Below are 27,389 nucleotides of genomic sequence, written 5' to 3'. Positions count from 1 at the left end.
TGAGGGCCACATGTCTACATGGTAAGGCCTACAACAGGAAGTATTCTGTCCTAAAATCACTTCAACAAACTAACAATGGGTGGTCGACTCCAGTGTATAGCCAAGACTGAGAATTCACAGGACAAGTGGGTCATATAGAGCTTCCCGTGTTGACAGAGATATTCCATAGTTGTGCTATTAAAAAGAGCCGTTAGCAGGGTGAGGCTCCTGAGCACTGAAGTGTCACTAGTATAACTGAAATTTTGATTTAATTAAAAATTGTATTTTTTAGTATTGGAGATTGGTGTTCCAGATATTGGGAATCAGTGTCAATCCTTTTTAGGAGAGGCCCCGAAGAGTACACAGATGAGACACAGCACAGGCTGGCTGAAGAGAAAGAGACACAAGCTCTGACTGCAGGTTTTGCTGGCATGTACCCACTGTTTTGTGTATGGGTAGGCAAGTGCCCTACTACTGAGTTATAGTCTCAGCCCCTAAGTAACTTAACTTAAATGTGAAAAACCCCACAGTAGCTACTGGCTCTCATCTGGAGCAGTGTGGTAATGTCCAGATTTCAGCTGGGACCAGGCCTGTGGGAGAACCCCGTAAAGCTGCGGAGGACCACACTGCATCCTACCGCAGCTGCCATGGGACTCTCTGTTCTTTAGCACACCTTTTAAACTTTCCTTTTATTTAGCCAATGTGTCTGTCACATCATGTATCTTGATCCCATTCATTTCCCTTTGCATCCATCCTCTGCCCCTGCAACAGCCCCCTCCCCCAATAAAACAAAATTTAAGAGGAAAAAGAAAAAAAAGGAAAAATAAACCCCATCCAAAGACTGAGGGATCTGGACGCAGAGATCCACGGCTAGGCCCCGGGTGGAGCTCTGGGAGTCCAATTAGCGAGAATGAGGAGGGTTTATATGAGCGAGAATTGTTGAGATCACGGTTGGATAAAGCACAGGGACAAATAGCCAAATGAATGGAAACACATGAACTATGAACCAATGGCTGAGGGGCCCCCAACTGGATCAGGCCCTCCGAATGGGTGAGACAGTTGATTGGCTTGATCTGTTTGGGAGGCATCCAGGCAGTGGGACCAGATCTTGTGCTCATTGCATGAGTTGGCTGTTTGAAACCTGGGACCTATGCAGGGTCACTTGGCTCGGCCTGGGAGGAGAGGACTGGACTGAGTCTACCAGGTTGATCTCAGTCCGCGGGGAAGGCTTTGCCCTGCAGGAGATGGGAATGGGGGGCGGGCTGGGGGGGAGGTGAGGGGGGCGGGAGGGGTGAGAAAAGGGAATCCGTGGGTGATATGTAGAACTGAATTGTATTGCAAAAAAAAAAAAAATCCCCATCATGGAAGCTGCGGTGTGACACAGTGAGTCATGCAGTAAACCCCTTGTCCATATATCTTTACTTGCAAGTTTTCACTGCAAAGAGTCATTGTTCTGGTTCGAGACCTCTGGCTTCTACTGTACCATCAATGCTGGGCCCTCACTGAGACTCCTCTTGGATATTCTGTTGTTGCCCTGGGTTGTGGAGATCCTGCAGCTTTGGGTCTGCGGGTCAGACCCTTTCACGTGTTCCAGCAGATCACAGATGGGGTGGATGTTGGGGCAGGCCAATTCCTAACCCTGGTTCTGGGCCTGGGTAGCTGCAGGATTGGTCAGCCCGCCAGTTCTCTCCTGTCCTCACCACCAGGGTGAGCTCTCCAGCATTGTCCTGGCTAGTTCACCCTTGCAGGGATGAGCTAGGGGCGGGGCCAGCTCTCCTGCTTTCATGCCATCAGGGTTGGCTCTCCCCGACCTACACCTTCAGGGCCAGCTCTACTGTGCTGCCCAGGCGTGGTGCAGGGGCCACTCTCCTGAGTGCTGCAGCTAGTGAAGGGCAAGGACAGCTCTGCTGTTCTTAGGACTCCAGGGCCAGCTCCTCCACCAGTCTCAGGCAATGATGGGCAGGGGGTGGGGGGAGGGATCTCTCTTCCACCCATGCAGCCACATGTCAGATGAGTAACGGGGACAGCTCCCCCTTGCTCATTACTTCGGGACTGGCTCACCCTCACCGCCAACAAGGTTAGCTCTATTGTGTTGCCCAGGCAATCTACAGGGCCTACTTTCTCTCTTGTGACCTCAGGGCTAGCTCTCCCACCTGCCTTAGGCATTGATGGGTGGGTTGTGGAGGGCATCTTTCCCCAACAGAGATGAGTAATGGGACAGCTCTCCCATGCTCACAACTTCTGGGCTGGCTCACCCACACGTCTGCTAACAGGGTTGGCTCTATTATGCTGCCCTGGCGAGGTGCAGGGCCTGCTGTCCCGAGTGTTGCAGTCTGTGGTGTGTGTGTGGGGGGGCAGGGACAGTTTTCCCACTCTTGTTACCTTAGGGTCAGCTATCCCATCTACCTTAGGTGTTGATGGGCTGGTGGGGGGGCATCTCTCCCCAGCCCATGCCACCATATGGCAGATGAGGGGTGAGACCAGGTCATCGACACTCATGTTCTCGGGGTTAGCTCACCTGTGCCCTTGTCAACAGGGTCAGCTCTGCTGTGCTGCCCAGATGAAGTGCAGGGTCAGCTCCCTTGCCAACTGGAGGCATTATGGGCAAGGGGGAGGGCATCTTTCCCCCCTCCCCACCACTTCACTGCAGACAAGGGAGGTGGTACCTGCCAGGACCGAGCAGACACCATAACAGACTGCTCAGTCTTCTCTCAGAGATCAGGTCTCAATTTCAGTTTCCTGAGACTTGAGCAAGCAGTTTCTGGGAGGGCTGTGAACAAAAGACAATATCACTGATGTCCCTGTCAGCAGGGACAGGGAGATAGGACACACCAAGCCTGGGCCACTGAGTCGGCCCCCACAGTCAGTATGTGCTAAGTCAGCCAGCCTCCACAGCAGCTCAAGGACAAAGCCTGGGACTTGTCCAGGCTTGCTCCCAAAATGGATAACTAGTCCTAATAAACCTCCAACTAATGCTAGCCAAGTAAAAATTACTAACATGATTGCCACTCGCATAAACCAATCCTGAGTCTGTTCCTATGTAGTCTGTAGACCCCAAGACCCCCCCCCCCCCCCGACTTGCTTTACCCTATAAAAACCCTGCCCCATTGCTACTCAGGGCCTCTCCTGCTCTGCTGCTGCATCAGATGGATAGAGAGGCCCGGGTTAACTCACAACAATCAAGACTCTTTGCTTTTGCATTGGATTTGGTCTTCGGGGGTCCAGACTCTGGGCACAACAGTACCAACTATGTCCTTCTCATGATGTCAGGGCTGTTCTCCTGCCCACACCTACAGACAGGATCAGCTCTACTGTGCTGTCCGGGTGAGGCACGTGGCCTGTTCTGAGTGCTGCAGCTGGCAAGGGGTTGGGTCAGGTGCCCCACCTGCTGCAGGTGGCGAGGGGGGAGTGGAGGAGGACATCTTTCCCTTATTTATGCCACATGGGATATGAGTGGGGCTCAATCTGCTCTCCCATTTCCACACCCTCAGGACCATCTCTCCCATCCCCCTGAGCACAGGGTCAGCTCTATTGTGCTGTCCAGGTAAGGTGTAGGACCCTCTCTCCTGAGCACTTGAGCCAGTGAGGGGTGAGACCAATTCTCCTTAATATTGCAGCCAGTGGGGTCAGGGCCAACAACTGTATAGTCCTGTCCTCTCAGCTTTTGGTGGTACAAGGGGCCAGGGACATCAACAGAGACCACGGCTGTGTTAAGCCAGGAACCCAGATGTGGGTCCCAGCAGCAGCCCAGGTCTAGATATCACCTTGGCCCTGAGTGGCAATGAAGCCCCTCACCTCAGCCTGCTCCCTTCCTCTCTCACCTCTTCAGATACGCATCTATCCACAGGACATGAACCATTCTGTCTCTCTTTCTCCCATACCACACCATACCTCTGCTCACTCTAATAGTGCCCCTCCGGCTGGTACTGCAAGGTGTCAGATGGGCCCTTGTTTTCTCCTCAGAACCCAGGGTGGACAGCCCCAGGCCGGTGTGTGGGTCTCCTCGTCCCACTCAGTTCGCCAAGATGGGGGACGGGGCCATGCTTCCTCATCTCAGAGAGATCATTATAGTGCCCAACTGTCTGGCACCATTGTGGGCTCCTGGTGGTGTGGAGGTAGTGCTGGAGTCCTGTGGCAGGTGGGGCTAGAATCCCCAGACCGAGTTCGGCTGAGTTCTGCCCACCTTTATCACTTACCAGATTTTCCATAACAGTACTTCTCAGACTCCATGTAGGAGCCTTGTCAAAATGCTCATTCTGACTCAGAGGTTCTGGGGTATTGGGGTGTAGCCTGCAAGTCTGTATTTCTCTTTCCCTCTCTCCTTTCTTTACTCCCCCCCCAGACAGGTAGTCTTGAACTCACTATAAAGCCAAGAATGACTATGAATTTCTTTCTTTCTCCTCCGCCACCCCGAGACTGGGTTTCTCTGTGTGTAGTCCTGGCTGTCCTGGAACTCTTAACCGTTGAACCATCTCTCTAGCCTCTCAGAGCCTGCATTTCTTTCTTTCTTTCTTTCTTTCTTTCTTTCTTTCTTTCTTTCTTTCTTTCTTTCTTTCTTTCTTCTTTCTTTCTTTCTAGTTCTGAAGTTACTTTTTTCTTTTTCTCCTCCTTTTTATTTATTCTCTGTGTCTTTCACATCATGCATCTCCATCCCATTCATTTCCCTGTCCCTTCATATCCACACTCTGCCCTTGCAACCTCTCCCCCAAAATAAAATAAAATAAAATTTAAGAGAAAAAAAAAGAGAGAGAAGGAAAAATCAGTCTCATCATGGAAGCTGCAGTGTGACCCAGTGAGTCACACAGTAAACCCTTTTATCCATGTATCTTTCCTTGCAAGTGTTCACTGCAGAGTCATTGGTCTGGTTCAAGGCCTCTGGTTTCTGCCACACTATTCAAGCTGAGGGCCACACTATTGATACTGGGCCCTCACTCCTCTTGGTTATCCTGCTGTTGCCCTGTGGTGTGGAAATCCTGTAGCTCTGAGTGTGTAGGACTGGTCCCTTCACGTGCTCCAGCAGATCACAGATGGGGTGGATTTTGGGGTGGGCCAACACATAACCCTGGTTCTGGGCCGGGGTAGTTGCAGGGTTGGTCAGTCCTCCAGCTCTCCCCTGTCCTCACTGCCAGCGTGAGCTCTTCTGCATTGTCCTGGCTAGTCCACCCCTTGCAGCTCTGAGCAAGGGGCGGGGCCAGTTCTCCTGCTTTCATGTCTCAGGGTCAGCTCTCCTACACCTTCAGGGTCAGCTCCACTGTGTTGCCCAGGCCTGGTGCAGGGGCCACTCTCGGGAGTTCTGCAGCTGATGGGGGCAGGACCAGCTCTCCTACTCTTAGGACATCAGGGCCAGCTCTTTCACTTTCCTCAGGCATTGATGGGCACCGGGGGGTATCTCTCCACTGCCCATTTAGTCACATGTCAGATGAGCAATGAAACAGCTGTCCCTCTCCCATGTTCACAATTATGGGGCTAGTTAACCAACACCTCCTCTGAGCTCTCAGAGAAGGCAATACAGATTGTCCTAGGACTACACTGGGTAGCATAGTGCTAGATTTGGGTTGTATTAATTTTTTCCAGGAGAATTGTTGTGCAATATTAATTTAAGATGTGTTACATTTGTTTATGCTGTGGAATATTTGTTTAATGATGCAAAGATGTGTTGCATTCTTTTATGTTGCATTTGTTTAACTCTGTGAAGTTGTGTTATTGTGCCTGTCTAAACACCTGATGGGCTAATGAAGAGTTGAATGGCCAATTCAAGGCAGGAGAGAGAAATAGGCAGGGCTGGCAGGCAGAGAGAATAAATAGAAGGAGAAGAACATTAGAGGCAGGAAGAAGCAAGAGAGATCAAGGAGTGAGAAAAGAAGGGGCCAGCCACACAGCCACACAGCCAACCACGGAGTAAGAGTGAAAGTAAGGTTACAGAAGTAAGAAAAGGAAGGAAAAAGCACAGAGGCAAAAGGTATACAGGATAATTTAAGAAAAGCTGGCCGCCGGGCGGTGATGGCACACGCCTTTAGTCCCAGTACTTGGGAGGCAGAGGCAGGCGGATCTCTGTGAGTTCGAGGCCAGCCTGGTCTCCAAAGCGAGTTTCAGGAAAGGCACAAAACTACACAGAGAAACCATGTCTCAAAAAGCCAAAAAAAAAAAAAAAAAAAGAAAGAAAAAGAAAAAGAAAAGCTGACTAGAAACAAGCCAAGCTAAGGCCAGACATTTATAAGTAATAATAAGCCTCCATGTGTGATTTATTTGGGAGCTGGGTGGTAGAACCCCCATAAAAAGCAAAAGAGTAAAAACAAACAAACAAATACCCCCCCCCAAGAATTCCTGAATGAGATGAATGCTGTTAGCTATTTTCAAATATTTTACTCAGTGAAAAAAGCACAATCAGCTAGGAGGTGGTGGCACACCCCTTTGATCCCAGCACACAGGCAGAGGTAGGTGGATCCTAGGCAGAGGCAGGCGGATCTCAGTGAGTTCTAGGCCAGCCTGGTCAACAGAGTGAGTTCCAGGGCAGCCAGGACTACACAGAGAAACCCTGTCTCAAAAAAAAACCCCAAACCCCAAACCAAAACCCAAACCTCCCTCCAAAAAAATTGCAATCAACCAGAGAAGAGGTGGCTGGGACATCAACTACCCTTTACCTTTCTTCTTGCTCCATTTCAAGGATAGCTGCATTTTACCCTCCGGTCCCAATTTCCCTCTACCCTCTAATTAAAAACATCAGGCAAACCTTGACTAGGGAGGGATAGAAACTTAGGAGACATCTTGATTACCATGTACTTTGTTAGGTGTGTTATTTTTCTTTCATAATTTACTGAGTTTCAGAAAACAAGGTGTTTGTGTTTGTGTGTGTGTGTGTGTGTGTGTGTGTGTGTGTGTGTGTGTGTGTGTGTGTGTGTGTGTTGGGGGTGAGGGAAAAGTCAATATGCAAAGTGAGAGTGTCACGACAAAACACACTGAATGTGAGAGATACCATGACTGGAAAATAAAGTTTTGCACGTTTCAAGGCACAGACCAGAGACCCGCATTTGCCAATATTAAACAATTGTAATTCCTACAGATATTAGGGGAACTCTCCAAAATTATTACTACAATTTTACAGTAAGTACAGATTCTTGATTGGGCCATACATAGAAGAGAAAGGGGGATTTGTATTGGGTAGGAAACATTGCATTTTCTTTCTTTCTCTCTCTCTCTTTTTTGTTTTTGTTTTTTTGAGACAGGGTTTCTCCGTGTCGTTTTGGTGCCTGTCCTGGAACTCGCTCTGTAGACCAGGCTGGCCTCGAACTCACAGAGATCCGCCTGGCTCTGCCTCATGAGTGCCAGGATTAAAGGCGTGCGCCACCACTGCCCATCCGGCTTGCATTTTCTTAACATAGGTGGATATCTTAAGCCTGAGAATGTTAAATGGATCTCTTAATGGGAAATAATAGGCACCCTCTTCTTATTTCCACATTCTGGTGTGTTTCACAATGTCACCCATACATTGGGCAGCTGTTCTTTTCTTAACCACACTCCAAACCTACAAAATTCCCATTTAGATGAAAGAACCCCATTCAGCCCTGTGCATCTCATTTACAATCTGTTGCAAATTGCAGATGTTGGAGAATAGCAAAAGCGCACTGCAGCAAAACCCCCGACTGGCAAGGGAACCATCACCCAGGGTCTGTCCTTTTTGACCAGAGCTGGGTCTGATTGGAAACTCAGTATGAGTTCTGTTGCTCAGCTTATTTTTACCTGTAGATGGGGCGGCAGGGCGCGCGCGTGCGGGGGCGGGGGTGGGGGGAGTTGCTTTCGGGGACACGGGAATTTTATTACCATTTCCCGATCTCCTTTTTACATTTTTCACTTGTGTGTGGTGTGCACGTGTATATGCGTGTTCGTGCATGCACATGTGCACACGTGCATGTGGAGACCCGAGGTTGAGATTGGGTATCCTTCTCGGTCATTTTCTCACCTCATTCATCCAGGCAGGGTCTCTCAATCAAACCCAGAGCTCTTCCATATGGCTCGCCAGCTTCCTCTGGCGAGTTTGTTTTTGCAGGAATTTTAAGCAGGCTGCGACGCCCGCCCCGTATGTACATGGGTTCTGTGGATCCTTTGAACTGCGGTCTTCAGGTTTGCAAGGAAGCGTTTTGACCCGGGAACTATCTCTCCAGCCTCCCACCCCTCCCCCACCCTTCTATTTGTCACTCTTTCTCAGTCGTCTTTCCCAGCGTACATTCTTCCCAACCTGTAAATCCTCAAAGACTAGATCCTAGATTTCCTTTTTTATACTCTCTATATGCTTAGCGGCCATGTTATTAAAGACAGAATCCCTTCTTTCCTTAAACTGCGCCTCTGTCAGTCTTTTAAGCTACTGGGGAGTCAAAACATCATGTGTGCTAGGCACGCGCTCTTTCATTGTGCTTTTTATCTTTTAATTTTTTAAGGCAAGATTGCATGTAGACCAGACTGGCCTTGACCTCCTGATCCTCCTGCCTCCAACGCTGGGATTATAGACCTGTGCCACCCACCTTGGTTCCTTCTGTCATTGTTTTACGTGTGTGTTGGTGTGTGTGTGTGTGTGTGTGTGTGTGTGTGTGTGTGTGTGTGTGTGTGTGTGTGTGTGTGCTCCAGTGTGCACATACACATGTAGAGGCCAGGGGACAACTTTGCCATTCCTCTGTGTCAGCGGTTCTCAACCTTCCTAATGCTGCGACCCTTTAATACAGCTCCTCACGTTGTGGTGATCCGCAACCATGAAGTTATTTTCGTTGCTACTCCATAACTGTAATTTTGCTACTATGATGAATCATAATATATTTTTTGGAGCCAGAAGTTTGCCAAGGGGGTCGCGACCCACATGTTGAGAATCACAATTCTAGACCCATCCCCCTCACTTTTTGACAGGGTCTCTCGCTGGCCCAGAGCTTTCCAAATAGGCTAGGCTGGCCGGCCAAGGAGCCCCAGGCAGGGATGTTCCTGTCTTTACCTCCCCAATGCTGGGATTACACGTGTGCATCAGCAACCTCTTGTTGTCATCTGTCTTTTTATGTGGGTGCTAGGGATTGAACTCAGGTCCTCATGTTTGCGAGGCAAGCCCTTTACCGAGTGAGCTACTATCTCTCGTGCCCCTCCTTCCGTCATGGTGGTGTTTGGCTGCTTTTATTTTAGCGCTGGGGAGCTTCCTCAGGGCTTCCCACAAGTTAGGGAAGTGCTCTACCACTGAGCTATATCCCCAGGCCTTCCATCATTCTTTTTTAAAATTACATTTTAATATTCCCGAGGTGTTTGTGTGTGTGTGTGTGTGTGTGTGTGTGTGTGTGTGTGTGTGTGTGTGTGCCTGGGGTGACCACAGAGTCCAAAAGAGGATCCTGTGGAGCTGGAGTTATAGGCAGATGTGAGCTGTCCAGCCAAGGTGCTGGAAACCAAACTCGGGTCTTCTGCCAGAGCAGCAGGGCTCTTAAACCACTGAACCATTTCTCCAGCCTAAAAAAAAATGACTTTTGTTTCCTGTACATGAATGTTTGTCTGCATCATGTATGAATGTACACCATATGAATGTAGCTGGAAGGTTTCTCCGGTCCTGCCCAGCCCCACGGCCCCTCAGCCACTTATAAATTAATCATTCAGAGGCTTAATATTATTGACAAACTGTATGGCCTATGGCAGGCCTCTTGCTGGCTAGCTCTTATATCTTAAATTAACCCATTACTATTAATCTATGTATCGTCACGTGTTCTGTGGCTTTACCTGCATCCCATTACATGTTGCTTCTTGAGCAGCCAGCTCATGTCTCTCTGGCCTCTGCCTTTTTTCTTTTTGTCTTTCTCCTTGGATTTCCCGCATGACTCTAAGCTGCCTTGCCATAAGCCAAAGCAGCTTATTTATTAACCAATGGGAACATCATATATTCACAGCGTACAGAAAGACATCCCCCAGAAATATGCACGCCTGGTGACAGAGGAGGCCTGAAGGAGGTCCCGGTACAGAGCTATCTCCAGGTCCCTAAACCTACTTTTCCAGAAGTTTGTATAGTGGAAAGCCTTAGCAGACAGAGGTACTATGACCTTATGGAGCTCAGGGCTAAAATATCTCCTTCAAGAGCAGGGTTAGGCCATTTTGCAGCCTCTTCTAAAACACTGCTATTTCCTGGCACTAGGGAGATGGCCCAGTGGTTAAGAGATGTTTTTGCTTTTGAAGAGGGCCTGGGGTTCAGTTCCAAGCATCCACAGAGTGGCTCACAACCATCCATGTAACTTTAGTTTCAGGGGATCAGATGCCACCTTCTGACCTCTGCAGGCACACATGTGGCGCAGATACACATTCAGGTAAATGCTCAAACATGTAAAATAAATCCATCTAAAAAATAATTAAAATACTGCTACTTCCTGTGCTTGGGTTCCTCAGCTGTGACACACACCCACTGCATGTGCAGCGTTTACCTGGGCTCACATTCCTGCTGCCTTCAGGGGCTTTAGGAAGCAAGGATCAGTGTAAACCCACATCTCATGCTGCTTGCCACGCTGTAAATAATAAAGCCCTGTCTTGACCCGATACTCTTGTGTCTTCTTCCAGCATCCACGAAACAACAGCAGGCCACCTTGTCTTAGAAGCAGGATAAAGATCTTAGACCCTTCCTGTTTTGTTCTGTTTTGTGGAGCAGTGTTGAGACGAACAAACAAACCACTTCTGGCCGTATCTTTGCTGTGTGAATCTCCCCACCTGCCCAAGGGGCCGGACTTGCCGTCAGTGAAGCAGTGGGGAGAATGGTGGGGAAAGAACGCAATGTGGCCCAGGAGGCTTGAGTCCAAATCTGGGCTCTGGCTCTTCTTAGCTGGGTAACCCTGAGCACATGATTTGGGCTGCCACCTTGCTTCCTCTTAATTTTACGGGGTTCTTGCAAGGATGAGATGAAAACACGTTAAACAGAACTGTGCCTTCCACATACTGAGAATGGGCAAAGGGGTGGATGCATCCTATATTTTATGGCCTAGGTGTTTCAAGCAGCTGAGTAGTTTCTTTCAGGTGATATACGGACATCCTTGATATGGAGGATTGTTGCATTCAGTTTTACCGAACAGGTAAATATTTAAGTATTTATTTAAAACACCACCATGGGACTGGTGAAGTAGCTCAGCAGGGAAGGTACTTGCTGCCAAAGCTGATGATCTGAGTTTGGTCCTGGGAACACACCAGGGGAGGGAGAGAACTGACTCCCATATGCTGTCCTCAGACTGCCCCCTGTTCACTGTGGCTGGTACATACACACACACACACACACACACACACACACGTGCGCACACACATATACATGTGAACACACACACACGCAAATAGAAAATGTACTACCCCCCCGCCCCCACTATTAACACATAAGGTCTCAACCATACACAAAGAACTACAGGCAACTAAGGAATGCTGAAGTGGGGGGGAACAGTCTTCCCAGGAAAGAAAACACTAATTGGTTATCCATTAGCAAAGGGTCAGCCATGAAAACATACGTGTAAGCAATGTTATACATTATATAGACTGAGCAGTTTGTATTTACGTATTTAAGAATATACATGCATATACATGTATGTAATTACAATTAATGAAAAAAGAGGCCATGAATTTGAAAGAGAGCAGAGAGGGGTATATGGGAAGCTTTGAAGGGAGGAAAGGGAAGGAGGAAATGATTTAACTATATTATAATGTAAAAAAAAAAAAAAGGACTGCAAAGGCCATTTTGTCCATTACTGGTAAGACTCATCTTTCTCTAACCAACAGGGTGACCTGGTAACATTCCAGTGATGTCAGCTTCATTCAGCAAAAACAAATAACTATATTGCTGTCAGTTGGGAGGTAAGAAATACGGGAATAGGACCTTGGAGAGAGACAAACTGTCACCACAATGGGGATCACTGGAGGGAAATAAACAGATGCCACTAACTGGTAATTGGAAACAAAGATGAATTTACTTGCCTGTCTGAAAAGAAAGGGCACATCTCTCAAACAAAACATTCTGTTTATTGTACCTGAATGGACCAGTTACAGAGCAAAGGGAGGAAGGACAGGAAATCCGGCCGCACGCTGAGATCTGCTTGGCTCTGAAGGCTGAGCTTGAGTTCTTTGCAACTGCTCACTGGACCAGTTCACTTCTTCCAAGTGCAGGCTCCACTCCCAGCGATGTCCAGGATGCTCCAGTCAGCTCTCTGTCCCTCTGGTGGCCGAGGGGACCAGCTGGCTTGAAGGAGGCCAAATCTTTGTTGAAGAGCACCAGCAGGACCTCGGTATAGGTTTATGCCGGTGACATCACGGTCACTGTCCCTTCAGAACCGACAGGCCGAGTTTCCACTTCTTAGGGCAAAAGGCAAATAAACATACATGTGCACTTACAAAGGCAAATGTCATGTAGGCAGATTATCCTTAAGAGTTACTAAAGAACAAAACATGACCAGTAAAATGACACCTGTACATGAATGTGGGCAGCACCACTACCCACAGTAGCCAAAGGGTGGAAACAGCCCAAACACAGATAAACAGATCAGGCTCCAAGTGCTGGTACATAGTACAAGATGAATAAACATCAAACACGTGCCAGGCAAAAATGTAGACACAAAATGTACAAAGTTGTACAAAACACTGTAGAATTCACCTAATACCAACCCCGACAACTATTAAATCCATAGGGCCACAGAGCAAACTGGTGGTTGCCAGTGGCTGAGGGAGGACAGGGGGAGGATGCTTTCCTCCGCAGTGCTTAATAGGTCCAGGACTTCTTTGGAAGTGCTGAGCATGTCTTGGAAACAGACAGAGGGGCTGGCCGCACAGCACCGCCACCGTCATAAGTGCTAAGGTATTTATGGGACCGTCAGTGTTACCTTGGCACAGGTAAACGTTTGTTACAGAACTCATCACACCTCGACTCTCTCATATTCTGGTTGTGAGCCTAGCCTTTACCGGCTGAGCCATCTCTCCAGCCCAACACACCTCGACTCTCTAAGGGAATAAAGAAAAAAAGGACAGAACAGTTCAGTCCATTGAAACAAGGAAAACTGGAGTGGGGTGATCTGGCAGAGGGTGTTGAACAACTGATGAGGAATAAACAGAGTCAGGGGAAGGGCAGAGGAGGAGGGCATCTCACCTAGCAGCCTCAGAAGGCTGTGGGCGCTGCAGAAGCAGACCAGAAACCTGAGTTTCCAAGTGCTTATTTCCTTCGTCCAAGTAACCTAGAACGTTCTAAAACATGTAAAGGGAGAGCCACAGCAAGCCATCCCAGATTGCCTCTTTAAGGCCAGTGGCAGGGTCTGGAGGAGAGCTGGGGTCTGCCTGAGCACCGAGTGCAGGGAAACCTTCCAAGGGCTGGGCCGGTCCTAAACAAATCTGCTACCGACTCCCTCGCACAGGGGTGCGTGTCCAGGGGATACTCAATTTCAGTATGACCACCTTCCTCTGCTCTGGTCTCCTTTGGTATTAGTTTTTCACAGTGTACTTGCAGCGATTGCATTTCACACGCTGCACACAGGCCTTTTAAACTAAATTCCCCTGAAAGACATTTCTCTGGTTCACAAGTCAATTCCTTATGTATTTAACACAGGGAAATGATTTTTTACAAAGCACCGACCTTCTGTCACAAGGCACAACATGCACGAACCTTGAGGACATCATGCCAAGTGAAAAGGCTGCCTGATATAATAGCCACCTCATGTTTCCACGCATGTGAGGTACTGGGAGCACTCAGACTCCTGGAACCGTAGTAAAGGGTGGCAGCCAGGGGTGGGGACAGGAAATGGATGATTTGATACTTAACAGTACATTTTCAATCCTGAAAAAATCAAGTTCTAGAACTATGTTGCACAACATTGGGATTGTACTAATACTGAGCTGTGTCCTTAAAATTGTTAAAACACTAAAATGTGTGTTTGTTTTTAATCACCATTTACAAATAAGCCTCTCAATTACTTGGTAAACTGTTAACTTAAAAGTGTATTACTGCAGTGCCGGGCAGTGGTGGCGCACGCCTTTAATCCCAGCACTCGGGAGGCAGAGCCAGGTGGATCTCTGTGAGTTCGAGGTCAGCCTGGGCTACCAAGTGAGTTCCAGGAAAGGCGCAAAGCTACACAGGGAAACCCTGTCTCGAAAAACCAAAAAAAAAAAAAAAAGTGTATTACTGCAATAAAAAAGACATTAAGTTTATTTTTATGTGCTTGGGAGTTTTGCCTGCACGTATATATATGTATGTGCACCATGGGGGTACCTGGTGCCCATGCAGGTCAGAAGAGGGTGTCAGGTCCCCTGGAACTGGAGTTACAGCTGTTTGTGAGCCACCATGTGGGTGCTGGGTACTGAACTAGGTTCCTCTGCAAAAGTGACAAATGTCCTTAACCACTAAGTGTCACCCCAGCTCCTACTTTATTTATATTTGTGTGGGAGGAACACATGCAAGTCTATCCCTGAAGAGGCCAGAAGAGTGTCAGACTTTCTGGAGCTGGAGGTATAGACAGCTGTAAGCTGCTTGAAATGGGTGCTGGAAACCAAACTCCAGTCCTTGAAAGGGCAGCAAGTGCTCTTAACCGTTGAACCATTTGTCCAGCCCCATGGTACTGCGATTTTAATGTTTCTCTAGATGACAATCTGGAATTACTGAAGCCAACAAAATTTGGCTGTGGATTCACACTGGGACACTGCAATAAACATGACTTCATCAAAAGCAAAACGCAAAACAGCCTCGGTTTTTCACATCCCTTCCCTGTTCCTATGTAAAACTTGGGCATTGAGCTTTTTATTTTTGCATTTCAAACATAAAACGTCTGTTGGTACGTTCCAAACACCAACAACGAAATAAAAACTGAGAAATGATTTAGCTCCATGCTGGTATATTTTAAAGAGAAGTAGACTTAGGACCTTGGGGAGGTTGGTGGCTCTCCTGGTCCTTTCTCACTGGGTTCACCAGCTGCACGCCCACACTCAGAGGTCTGAGGGGCTGCTCTGGACACACTCACTATGCGTGGTATGATTCTCAGCTGCACATTCTGGGTCTGAGTCTGCCCCTGATGTACCACAGTAGCAGAGAGCTGGAAGCTCTGGGAACGAATATTCTGCCTGTGACCCTGCTGGGTGGAGCCCACCTGACATACCACAGATGTATGGGTCTGTTGAATCACTCTGGTCCCCCCAGTGTTAGGGCGACCAGTTTGCTCAATGTTAAGGTGACTGGTTTGCTGAGCTGGCAAGGACAACGGCTGTTGGTTAGACCCTTGGGAGGAAGCTGGTGGCATTGGCTGTGGCTGTGGGGGGACAGGGGCCCTGGGTGGCTGATGCTGTTTTGGAATCAAAACGTATATCTGCTGTGGCTTCCTCTGCTGTGGCTGCCGTACCTGTCCCTGGGATGGCTTCTGAGACTCTGGGCGCAAAATGACAGAGCCAGGGGGAAGCTTTACAGTTAAGGGATTTGCTGTATTATTTATAATGAGCTGCATCGGGGGTTTCACAGGACGCTGTGATGGCCCAGGGAGCTGCTCTCTGGTCGGTAGGCTAGTTTGAGTGTTTCCCTCAGCAGCTGGGGCACTGGTGGGGCGGCCTAGGGCCTTGGTTGAACTACCCACCAAACTGGAAAGGTTTGACAAAGACCTTACCACATGGATCACATTCACACCAGTGGTGCTGGTGGGGGGCTGGATCTTTGGCTTGTTTTCTGATGACTTAGCATTGGCTTGGACAGGCGGAGGAAGGGTTCTAACTCTGTTCCCTCCTACGGTGGTCTGCTGAACCACAGTGGCTGCCACAGTGGATGCCTTCGGAGCAGGGGGTGTGTCTCGGCTAGACTGTGGTCTGCTGGAGCTGACAGCTGAGGAGCCCTGTGCTGTGATGGGGGCAAGTGGAACTGGTAGAGGAGTTCCACTTTCCTTCTCTAAGACTGAGGATGGCACTAAACTGGTTGTGGGCTTCTCCCCCGGGGAGGGCTGAGGAAGACAGACTGAGCTACCAGATCCCTGTGGCATCATGCCTGGACAGCTGGCTTTGCTCTGGACAGGCTCTTGGCACACATCCAATGTTTTCCTAGGCTCAGTGTTTACCCCAGCCATGAAATCATCTGAATTGTCACCCAGGGGCATGGGAGGGAGATACATGTGGCTATCACTTCTGTCCTCTGGAGGGAGAAATATGTCATCAGAGAAAAGTGGATCATTAAGGGATGTCATGATACTTGGATTCATATCCCATAGCAGATCATCATCCTCATAATCAAACATACAATCATATTTTACCTCAGAAGCTGCTGAGACAGTTGGTTCTGCCTCATCAAAGGGCAGAGATGGCATCTCATCAACATATGTCTGCATATCCATCTCTGAAGGCACAGTCAGTTCACAGAATGTCGGCTTCCAGGTGTCTGCTCCATCAATCTCCAGGTCAGATGGGTCATCTGGAATTATTTTTGCCTGTTTTTGGAAAGGAGTCATTGTTGTGAGGTCAGGGGGACATGTACATCCAGATGGTACCTCCTGTTGATCCAGAAAGGGGGACGCATGCCTCTTGAAGCTTTGTTTCATGGGGTCAGTGTTCATCTTCTGCTCATTAATCAGCAGTCTGTTGGTCGTGCAGGAGACAGCAACAGAGGGATCCAGACACAGTGGCTCTGCTGTAGCTAAGAGCAGTTGGCTCTCAAGCTCAAGTTTTTCTTCCTGGGTCCACTGACGGTTATCATTTGTTATGGACTCTACGTCACTCACTAGAGTCTGCATGGTTGGCCGTAAGAGAATATGCCGAGTTTGGTAAGCAAGAGAGGGCACAGTAGACGACGCAGCAGGCTCTGGACCAGGCTCCTCAGGAGGGTAGATGCTACCGCACTGCCTGAAGTCTCGGATTTCTGCTATGACACACCCATGGTGAAAAACATTCACAGGAGACTTTTCCAGGACATCAATCAGAAAAGAAGGTAACACTTCAGCATCCAAATATTCAAGCAGTTTCTCTACTTCATAAGGCAACTGAAAGGTCTCTGAAAATGACCCACTTTTGTCCTTGAGCATGAGAGAATAGCCCTGATTTTCGGGGTACAGGTTGACCACTAAACATGGCAACGCTTCTCTCTTCATCAGCTTCTCTAGCAAGTTGACATTGCTCCGAAGGCCCTCTGCCTCAGGCTCTTTTTCACATTCCTCAACATAAATGTCATACAGTTTTTCCTGAAGAGATTTTTCCCCATTAGATGCGGGTCTCGCTGGAGGGGGCTGCTGCTGGACAGTCTCAATAATATCTGCCCACTCCAAAGCTTCCTGTAAAGTTTGTTCCATTGTAAAAGAAAACCGGAGCCCTTAAAGAAAAACAAAACATGTTGGTGGAGAGGTAGAAATCATGACAGTTCTATTAACTGTCCTGCAAAACTCTACAACTCTGTTTAGGAGCATACGGGCCTGAATTTAATAAGGACCCCAAGAAACCCGCTTCCCGCTGGTGAGACGGTCGCCCCCAATTCCTGCATTGTATTCTGGGCGCTTAGGCACCGGCAAAGCCAGTCTGGGTTGCACCATGAGATTCCGACGTAACAGCAAAGACAAGCCAAAGGAACCAAGAGCTACATTAAAATTTTCAAAGTTTTTTTTTTTTCTTTTTGATATTTTGAGACAGGGTTTCTCTGTGTAGCTTTGCACCTTTCCTGGATCTCGCGCTGTAAACCAGGCTGGCCTCGAACTCACAGAGATTCGCCTGGCTCTGCCTCCCGAGTGCTGGGATTACAGCTTGTGCCACCACCGCCCGGCTTTTAATAGCACCCATACCTCCTGGCTTTTAAAAGCACCCATAGAGATCCGCCTGGCTCTGCCTCCCAAGTGCTGGGATTAAAGGCGTGCGCCACCACCGCCCGGCTACGGCCCGATTTTTAAAAGCACCCGTACCGCCCGACTTTTAAAAGCACTCATAAAAAACATAAAAAATAAATAAAAAAAAAGCACCCATATGGCCCAGCTTTTTTTTTTATTTTTATTTTTTATTATTATTATTTTTTTGGTTTTTCGAGACAGGGTTTCTCTGAGTAGCTTTGCGCCTTTTCCTGGGACTCACTCTGTAGACCAGGCTGGCCTCGAACTCACAGAGATCCGCCTGCCTCTGCCTCCCGAGTGCTGGGATTAAAGGCGTGCGCCACCACCGCCCGGCTGGCCCAGCTTTTAATAGCACCCTTACTGCCTGACTTTTAAAAGCACCCGTACCGCCCGATTTTTAAAAGCATAAAAAACATAAAAAATAAAAATAAATAAATAAGTAAATAAGTAAGTAAGTAAGTAAGTAAGTAAATAAATAAATAAATAAATAAATAAATAAATAAAAGCACCCATAGGGCCTGGAACTCGCTCTGTAGCCCAGGCTGGCTCACAGACATCCACCTGCCTCCGCCTCCCGAGTGCTGGGGTTAAAGTCGCGCACACCCACCGCCCGGCTCAAATGGTCCCCGGCTTTTAAAAACACCCTAACGGCCCCCGGCTTTTAAAAACACCCAAACGGTCGGCTTTTAAAAACACCCAAACGGCCCGACTTTTAAAAACACCCAAACGGCCTGGCCCGACTTTTAAAAACAAACACCCTAACGGTCGGCTTTTAAAAACCCCAAATGGCCGACTTTTAAAGACACCCATACCTTTGGAGCTCACTGCTGGTGTGTCGGCCTGGTGCGCCCTGTGCTGGAAGTGGACGTGCAGGGCTGAGGGGCTGCCTTGCTCTTGCACGTCGTCGTCGTCATCATCGGCGTTGTCCGTGTCGTCTTCGTGCGCCGCTTGCTCGAGGCTCACGCTCCTTATAAAGCCTTCTGGGGGAGGAGGGTCCCTTTTCAAACTTCCTTTCCAGGGGACACCCCACTTCCGCTGGAGAGGCGGGAAGATTTTGGGGGCGGTCTCCTGCTGTCTACCTAACTTGAAAGACACGCATGCAGAAGCCTGAGCAAGTAGCAAATTTTTTGTTACGTAGTTTCAGTATCCACCATTTTACACCGGAGTTCAGCCTGCAGAGTCATCATGCACCATTTTATTTGTCTGGGTGGGTCCTTCAAAAACTGATCTAGGGGAGGCAGAGGCAGGTAGAACTCTGGGAGTTCGGGGCCAATCTGGCTGACATAGCCAGTGTGAGGCCAGCCTGGCCTATATAGCCAGTTGAAGCCAGCCGGGGCTATATAGTGAGATTGTGTCTTTTCTTTTTTCTCTTTTCTCTCCTCCTTCTTTTTGAGACGGGGTTTCTCTGTGTAACTCTGGCTGTCTTGGAACTCATTCTGTAGTTCAGGCTGGCCTGGAACTCAGAGATCCACCTGTATCTACCTCTGGAGTACAGGGACTAAAGGCATGTGCCAATAACACCACTCAGTGAGACTGTGTCTGTTAAAAAAAAAATCTGAAAGCCGGGTGGTGGTGGCGCACACCTTTAATCCCAGCACTCGGGAGGCAGAGCCAGGTGGATCTCTGTGAGTTCGAGGCCAGTCTGGTCTACAGAGCGAGTTCCAGGAAAAGGCGCAAAGCTACACAGAGAAATCCTGTCTCGAAAAACCAAAAAAAAAAAAAAATAATAAATAAATAAATAAAATAAAATAAAAAAAAATCTGTATTCGGAATCTCTTGTCTCCAGTGTTTAGGCTGTTCCTGGTACCCATCACTAATTGGCACACCCAAGAGAGTCCACTTTGGTAGCTTACCCTTATACATATGGAGACACTGTATGCTTGGCGTATCACAAGGCTTCTTCCTATTGTCTAGGTACTGCCTGCGCCAGGTTTTCATATAGTTAGACACATAACAGGGCATTCTTCCTTTTTTTTTCCCTGTTTTTTTTTTGTTTGTTTTTTTTGTTTTTGTTTGTTTTTCGAGACAGGGTTTCTCTGTGTAGCCCTGGCTGTCCTGGAACTCACTCTGTAAACCAGGCTGGCCTCGAACTCACAGAGATCCGCCTGTCTCAGCCTCCCGAGTGCTGGGATTAAAGGGGTGCGCCACCAACCACCACCCGGCGAGTAACATAACGTTCTTTTTCACAACTACTTACCTTTTATTTCCCTATGTGTTTCTAATTTTTCTTTGCTTTTTATTATTAATTTTTGTACTGGTGTTTTGCCCACGTGTTTGTTTTTGTACGACGCAGGTGCAGTACCCTCAGAGGCCAGAAGAAAGCATCAGATCCCCGTGGGAGTGGAGTTCCAGAGGGTTGTGAGTGGTCATGTGGGTGCTGGTAATGGAACCCAGGTCCTCCGGAAGAGCAAGCAGTGCTCGTAACTTCTGAGCCATCACTCCAACCCTATTCTCTTTAAAAACAGATTTACTTTATTATTTGTTCATTCACACATACAAACACATGCCTTCGGAGGATAGAGGGGGATCCGATGCTTTGGAGCTGGAGTTACAGGCAGCTGTGAGTCTCCTGACATGGTGCTAGGACCGGAACTCTACTCCTCTAGAAGGGAAGCAAGTGCTCTTTTCCACTGTGCCGTCTCTCCAGCCCTGAATTGGCGGTTTTTAGAAATTCGTCAAATGTGCTGGTGCCCCTCTCACCGTTTTTTGACTTTTTACATTTTTTTAAAAATTGTATGTGCATTGGTGTTTTGTCTGCACGTATGTCTGTGTGAGGGTGTCAGGTCCCCTGGAACTGGAGTTACAGACAGATGTGAGCTGCCATGTGGGTGCTGGGAATTGAACCCAGATCCTCTGGAAGAGCAGCCAGGGCTCTTAATCACTAAGCCATCTCTCCAGCCCCAGCTTTTCTTTTCTTTTCTTTTTTTGATGATGAATTTCTTGGACTATTTATAGAATATTTTCCAGTCCTTTTGTTGCATTGAAATTTTCCAGTCTTCTTTTGACAGCCATTTAGAAGATTCTCCAATGTTTAGATTTACATACAGCAACGACACCAATATTCACAGTGATTACCTATAATGACAAGAATCCAAGATAGGTTTGTGAAGCCCCAGAGGTACACAGATTTGTAATAAATGCTTCCTGTTCATTTGTTTTGTTTTGTTTTGTGAGGCAGGGACTCACTGTGCAGTCCTGGCTGGCCTGGAACTCAATATGTAGATCAGGCTGACCTCAAACTCAGAGATCTGCTTATCACTGTCTATTGAGTTCTGTGCTACCAGGTTCAGATAAAGGCTTTAAAAAATATCAGTAGTAATTGTGATTATTACATCTCATCATAAATATATTTGGTTGGATTGAAAGTTTTTTGAGCACACTAGAGTTGACAATGCTGTGTGTGTGTGTGTGTGTGTGTGTGTGTGTGTGTGTGTGTGTGTGTGTGTGTGTGTGTGATGCACAGGTGAGCCATCCCTGAGGGGTGTGAGAGCAGAAGAGCTGATCCTGCCGCCCCCCATGCCCTACAGCAATCTGGAGAGAGGACCCTGCACCTTGCTTGGGAAGAACAGTAGAGCTGGCCCTGGTGGTGTGAATGTGGGTGACCCAGATTTGAGGGCCCAAGAGCAGGAGAACTGACCCCTCTCCTTGCTGCTTGCTGCGTTGGGTGAGCTAGCCAGGGCAGTGCTGGAGAACTTCTCCAGGTAGTTATCATAAGGGAAAGCTGACGGGCTGACCAACCCAGCTACCACCCAGGCCCAGAACCAGGGCTGTGAGATAGCCCACCCCAACATCCACCTCATCTGATGAACTGCTGGAGCATGTGAAGGGGCTGGACCTGCAGATCCAAAGATGTGGGATCTCCATGACACAGGACAACAAACAACAGGATATCCAAGAGGACCCCCAGGGAGAACCCAGTATAGATGGTGTAACAGAAACCAGAGGCCTCAAGCCAGACCAATGACTCATAGCAATGAACACTTGCAAGTAAAGATATGTGGACTAAAGGGTAAACTGTGTGACTCACTGGGCCACAGTACAGCTTCCATATGGGATTTGTTTGTTTGTTTGTTTTGGGGTCTTTTGGTTTTACTTTTAAATTTTGTTTTGTTGGAGGGGGAGGTTGCAAGAGCAGAGGGCAGAAGTGAGGGGACAGGGAGATGAGTGGGATAGGATGCATGATATGAAATCCATAAAAAAATCAATAGAATGTTTTAAAAAAAGATGGGGCCATCAAGATGCCACACAAGCCTAATGATGGCCCTGAGTTCAACCCTCAGAATCCATATAAAGATGGAAGGAGAGAGCTGGCTCCACAAAGTTGTTCCTTGACCTCTACATGCATGTCATAGCACACACACACACATACACACACACATACACACACACACACACACAAATAAAAATGAAAAAATTTGCTCTGCTTCTTGTGATAAGTAGCCATACCCAAGGTCATAATTTCTTACTCTGCATTATCTCCACCCACCATAGGAGCTGTCCTATGCTTTGTGTGATGTTTATAAGCATGCTTAAATCTCTACCCAATGGATGCCAGTAGCAGCCTCCTGCGTTTTATGACAGCCAGACGTATTTAATAGACATTTTCAAATGTTCCTGGGGGACAAAAATCATCTGTGGCTGTGAATCACCCCTCTAATATAACAAATCTAGCTTTGGAAACCAAGACAGTAGGCCCCAGCCACGTAACCCTTTACAAACTGAGCATAGTGAAAATGATAGGTGTGCTTCCTATTTTATTTTATTTTTGTTTTTATTCCAATTGTTCTTGCTAATGTTCTAAGACTTACCATTTTTCTTAATTACTGGAGTCTTTGGTCAGATGGAAACAAAAACATCACCAAATCTTTAGAAAGTGTATTAAAAGTAGACTAGCAAAATGTTAGATTTATCTGCTTCGGAACCAATCTAGAACCATCCCCAGATTTTCCAGGTTTATCCAGCACCTGAGACCGTTTGTTCCTTTCAGCACTTTTCTTTACTCTTCGCTCAGGGTTTGCTCTTTCAGCGTAAAACAAATTTTCCCATGGGTTCTTCTTAAAAATCCTGTGCCAGTTTTCAGTGCCTCTAAAATTTACGTATTAAATCAGCTTTAAAATATATAACATTTTTACCAATTTGTTGAGAATGTAATACAATTTATTTTGATCATATCAATAACCCTTGTCACCCCCCAACTCCTCCTAGAGCACCCCCTCCTCCTTCCAACTTTATGTCTTTTTTCTTAAATGACCTGCTGAGTCCATTTGAGCTGCCCATATACACCTGAGTGTGGGGCCATCCATTGAGGCATGATTGACCTATCAGGGGCCACACCCTTGAAGAAAAGTTTCCCCCTCCCCCAGCAGCCATCAACCGTCCATAGAAGTGGAGGCTTGTTAAGTCCCTACCCCTTTCATTATTCAGCCAGTTTTTAATTGATGATTTCCTACTGTAAGTACTGTCTTTTCCCCTTGAGACAGGGTGCCCAGGCTGGCCTGGGGTTTCTGAGTCTCTTGCTTCAGACTCAAGAGTGCTTGGATCATTGGCCTGAACCTTCATGCCTACCTGCACTTTCTCTCCCCGTCTCCTTTTCTTCCTTCTGGGTTGTTTGAGACAGACTTTCACAGTGTAGCCTAGGCTGGCCTGGAACTCATGGCAATTCTCTAGCCTCAGCCTCCAAATGCTGGGATTACAAATGTGAGACAGCACATCTGGCACTTTTTATTTTTAATATTAGAGCATTCTTTATCCAGTGTTTTTACTGATTTTTCTCTGCTAGCCCTTAATGCTTCATTTCCTCTCATGGCTTGAAGATCACCTATACATTAATATTAATCTATACGTTGATAACTTTGATGTTGTCATTAGTCTTATGCAAGGCTTTCCCTGTACAGTTATGGCTTGCCAATTTCCATCTCTAGCCTGGACCACATACTACTCACAGCATCAAGATTCCTATTCAAGCTCTTCACCTGGATGCTGAATAGGAAGTCTAAATTTCACCCATTGAAACCGAACTCCTGACCACAACTTGCTCCTTTGGTAGTGCATCGGCGATGTTTCCACAAGAATTGGAACCACTGTGTGTGCTGTGGAATAACATATTTATTTATAGGAATCAGGCTCCATACAATCACGGGAGAAGCTAGGGAAGTGAGGTGTGGGAGAAAACAGTTGGAGGCTAAGAACAGAGTCATTATCCACCAGGAATCACTAAGGGAATCTACTGGAATCTATGGAAGGCTGTTGCTTCTTTCTCTGAGAGTGAACCTGATTCCATGGCAGGTTAGCAGTGCAAGCAATCTGAAAGAAAAGTGGGGCACGAAGCAGAAGAAATCAAGAATCACCAGGAATATACAAGGTTTAACTGGGACCAGTGAGGACAAGCCTGTCTGCTCTCACTGCCTTGAACCTTGATGATAGAGGTAATCTATAGAAGGGTCGAACTCCCTTCTCATTGAGCTGTACAGAAGCCTGGCCCTGGATTCAGGAAAGCTGAGAGAAGAGATCCAGTGGGGGCTGAGGTTCCAGCTATTGCTTACCCCTGCCCCATATCATCACTGGAGACTGTTAACAGGGTGAGGTACCAGGTCAGCAGCAATGTGTGTGAGCTGCAGTGGTGCCTGACGCCTGACACACACCTTTAAGGTGTAATGGCTGATGCTCCAGTTCTGCTCTCCAGATCTCATCGGTGTTTATTCTGAGCACCCCTAACCTAGAACTGTAGCACACTCTGAGGCTGTCTATCAGTCCATACATCAGTGGGCAGATCTAGAGGAAAGGAAATAAGGAAATGGTCCTGTGTAAGGTAACGTAGTATACAATTGCCCGAGGAGTATCCTCATCTCAGGAAATGGCAAGGCCATCATGCTAGTTGCTCAGGTCAAAAAGCTAGGAGTCAGCGATCTTATTTAGTAAAGTGTCTGTTCATGAATTTTGTTCATTTTAAATCGGATTGTTCATTTTCTTATAGTTGAACTATAATAGCTGGTTGTATATTGGGAATAACAGTCCTTCGTCAGTGAAGGTCCCTGTTCATTTTGTCAAAACCTCTGAATGGTAGGTATTCTAAACATTAAACAAAAATAAATTTGTTCATTTGCAAGTACCCTTCCAGCTATGGAGGTAACCAAATTAGTCAAATAGAATTTTGATTTTTACAGGGGAACCGATGGTAAGTCAGCTAATATCAAAGTTATTTTCTTTATACAACTTTAAACAAAAAGAATACTCTGCAAAAAATAAGCAAATTCACGTCATTTACAGATGACCATACTGGCTGAGAACTGATTTTGCCCAGGGTTGTTTCCTTAAGGTATTGGCACTCCTAGTCACCAGGAACAGTGTTATTAGTTTTGGTCCCTTGGTTTTCTCTAAGATCCTTTTGTTTGATGGGAAATATTAGGTCATAAAACAGAACATGTATAAGAAAATGAAATTTTCTTGTCTCATGAGAAAAACACATTTCTCTAAGAACTCAAAGGTGAAAGAAGATATTTGGCTGCTCCATAAATCATTTTAGTCATTTTCTGTCCCAGAAAAGGAAGATGGACCCAAAGGAAATCAGTTTTACAAAACGTGTTCACCCTTTTCTTGATCAGAGGTATGCATTTCCTGTTTTGAAGCTTTCCATAGAGGATTGAAAGTTGAGCTCATGGCCTGAGTTGGTTTTTCCTGTTTAAAAAAGAAAAAGAAAAAAAGAAAAGAATCATTCAAGACATAGTTTAGGAGTTTCATCTGTGAATCCCATATGAAGGTACCTTTGAACTTGTGAGGTCTTGAATGTTCACTCCTATTGCCAACAGTTTCTGACAGGTCATCTGTAGGACCTACATCTGTAATGATGGTTGTAGTGGGTAGCCATTCCAGCTTTGATCTGGAAGTTCCAACCCCCATTGAGACTTCGGCAACTGTCACGCCTACAAGGTGGAGCCAAGGGAGGCACCTGGGGACCCGAGAGCTGGATCGGCGGGCGCTCGCTCGGTTTCGGGACCCTGGATAGTGGAGGTGGACCGAGCAGAGCTCCAGAGAACACCGCTGGACTGTGATACACCTTCCCCAGACTCCGCGACCTACCTATCCCTTAATTTGTAAGTTATGCCATTAAATAAATCTCCTTTTAACTACGTGGAGTGGCCTTAATAATTACACCAATAGATGGTGGTGGACACAAGAGGGTGGAGGCCCTCTCCTCGATGGAAGGGCCAAATGAAGCTGTCATATTGGGCTTTGGGTGGGATTTACTCCTCAAAGAAGTCATCTTTATATCAGTGAAGACAGATGACTATGGCTCATTTATTTTCTCTCTCAAGATTTCCTGAAAAATTTGAAACTATTTCCTGGTGGTTGCTAAGGGCAAAAAAAAAAAAAAATGTTCATTTGTCATGTAAGTGGTTTTTGCTTGAATGAAATACAAGGTGAAGATGGGGCTGGGGAGAGAGCTCAGTGGTTAAGAGCCCTTGCTGCTCTTCCAGAGGACCAGGGTTTGATTCCCAGCCCTCAGGCAACCTGTAACTATAGCTCCAAGAGATCCTACACCCTCTCCTGAACTCCATGGGCACCCACACTCCACATCACATGTGGTAGACACAGACACACACTGACACACAAAATAGAAACAAATCTTTAAATCTAAAAAAAAGGAGACTATTAGGGAATGAATTACTTTGTTTTTCCCATAGCCCTAGTAGAGAGAGATCCAGATGAGAAAACTCTGTGGGGACGGGTAGCTAGCCAAAATTTTGAGACTTATGGGAAACTGGGGAGGCAAGGGTTGTCTCCGGGAGGGCTCGAGAGCATGGAGGTTAACATGGGAGAAATAGAATTGTCTAGAGTTACACAGAGACGTCCTCAGAAGCGTTGTCAGACTTGCAGAGATTATCTCGAGAGATGCTACAGGAATGCTCTTGTGCTTGTATCATCCAGGTATACAAAACTACAAGTTCCTAGCTTGCTTGGTACTTCCTAACAACTGTTTCGCATGCCTCAAAACCAAAGAGCATGACCAGGAGGAGTCTTGTCATTTCTCATGTCCAAGTGGAGGGCCAGCAGCAGGAGACCTACCTCAGACTTAGTACCTCAGCTCATGCTACTTTCTTAGCTCAGTTGTCCTGCCTACGTGCCCTATCAACAAAATAATCAGTTTTGCAGACAGAGCCTGAGGACACCCTTGGGACCTCACCTGTTGGACAGTCCTCCAGGGCTCTTCCTGTTTTAACAGGTCTAAGAGCAAAGTGAACACCCTCGGGGGAAAGGCTGAAATTCCAAAAACATGCAAAGGGCATCCGCACAGGCCAGTCTGAATACAGGTCTTAGGCAACAGCTTCTTGCCTGATTCCAGGGGCCTTGCTCCGACAGCACCTCTTCTCTGGCTTGATATATGAGAGGTGGAGTCAGAAGTTTTCAACTAGGGGCTCTGTGAACAGATTCCAGAAGGTCTTTTTTGAGATCTTGGGGTTTTAATTACTTTGTTGTATGAGTGCACAGGGCAGGAGGTGAGAAACCACAGGGTATCTGAGGAGAGGAAGAAAGAGAACCCCACTGAGAGACACAAAACAGACCCTGTGGAGGCAGGAAGACACATTTCACTTACTTCACTACTTTCTCATTAAACGGAGGAAA

The 27,389-nt window shown here is 47.1% G+C and overlaps 1 protein-coding gene across 1 annotated transcript; it reads right to left on the bottom strand.

Moving 5' to 3' along the window:
- Positions 1-14,843: 14,843 nt before the first annotated feature.
- LOC128116692 (transcription factor SPT20 homolog) lies at positions 14,844-17,243 on the bottom strand. The gene has a single exon (XM_052748204.1). It carries the CDS (start codon positions 17,241-17,243, stop codon positions 14,844-14,846), a length of 2,400 nt encoding a protein of 799 aa, XP_052604164.1.
- Between the last annotated feature and the right edge of the window lie 10,146 nt (positions 17,244-27,389).

This window comes from Peromyscus californicus, unplaced genomic scaffold, assembly GCF_007827085.1.
Source record: "Peromyscus californicus insignis strain IS unplaced genomic scaffold, ASM782708v3 Scaffold_10__1_contigs__length_136768540, whole genome shotgun sequence".
NCBI classification, from domain to species: Eukaryota; Metazoa; Chordata; class Mammalia; order Rodentia; family Cricetidae; genus Peromyscus; species Peromyscus californicus.
Note: the sequence above shows the minus strand (reverse complement) of the source record. Positions and strands in the feature narration are given on the sequence as shown.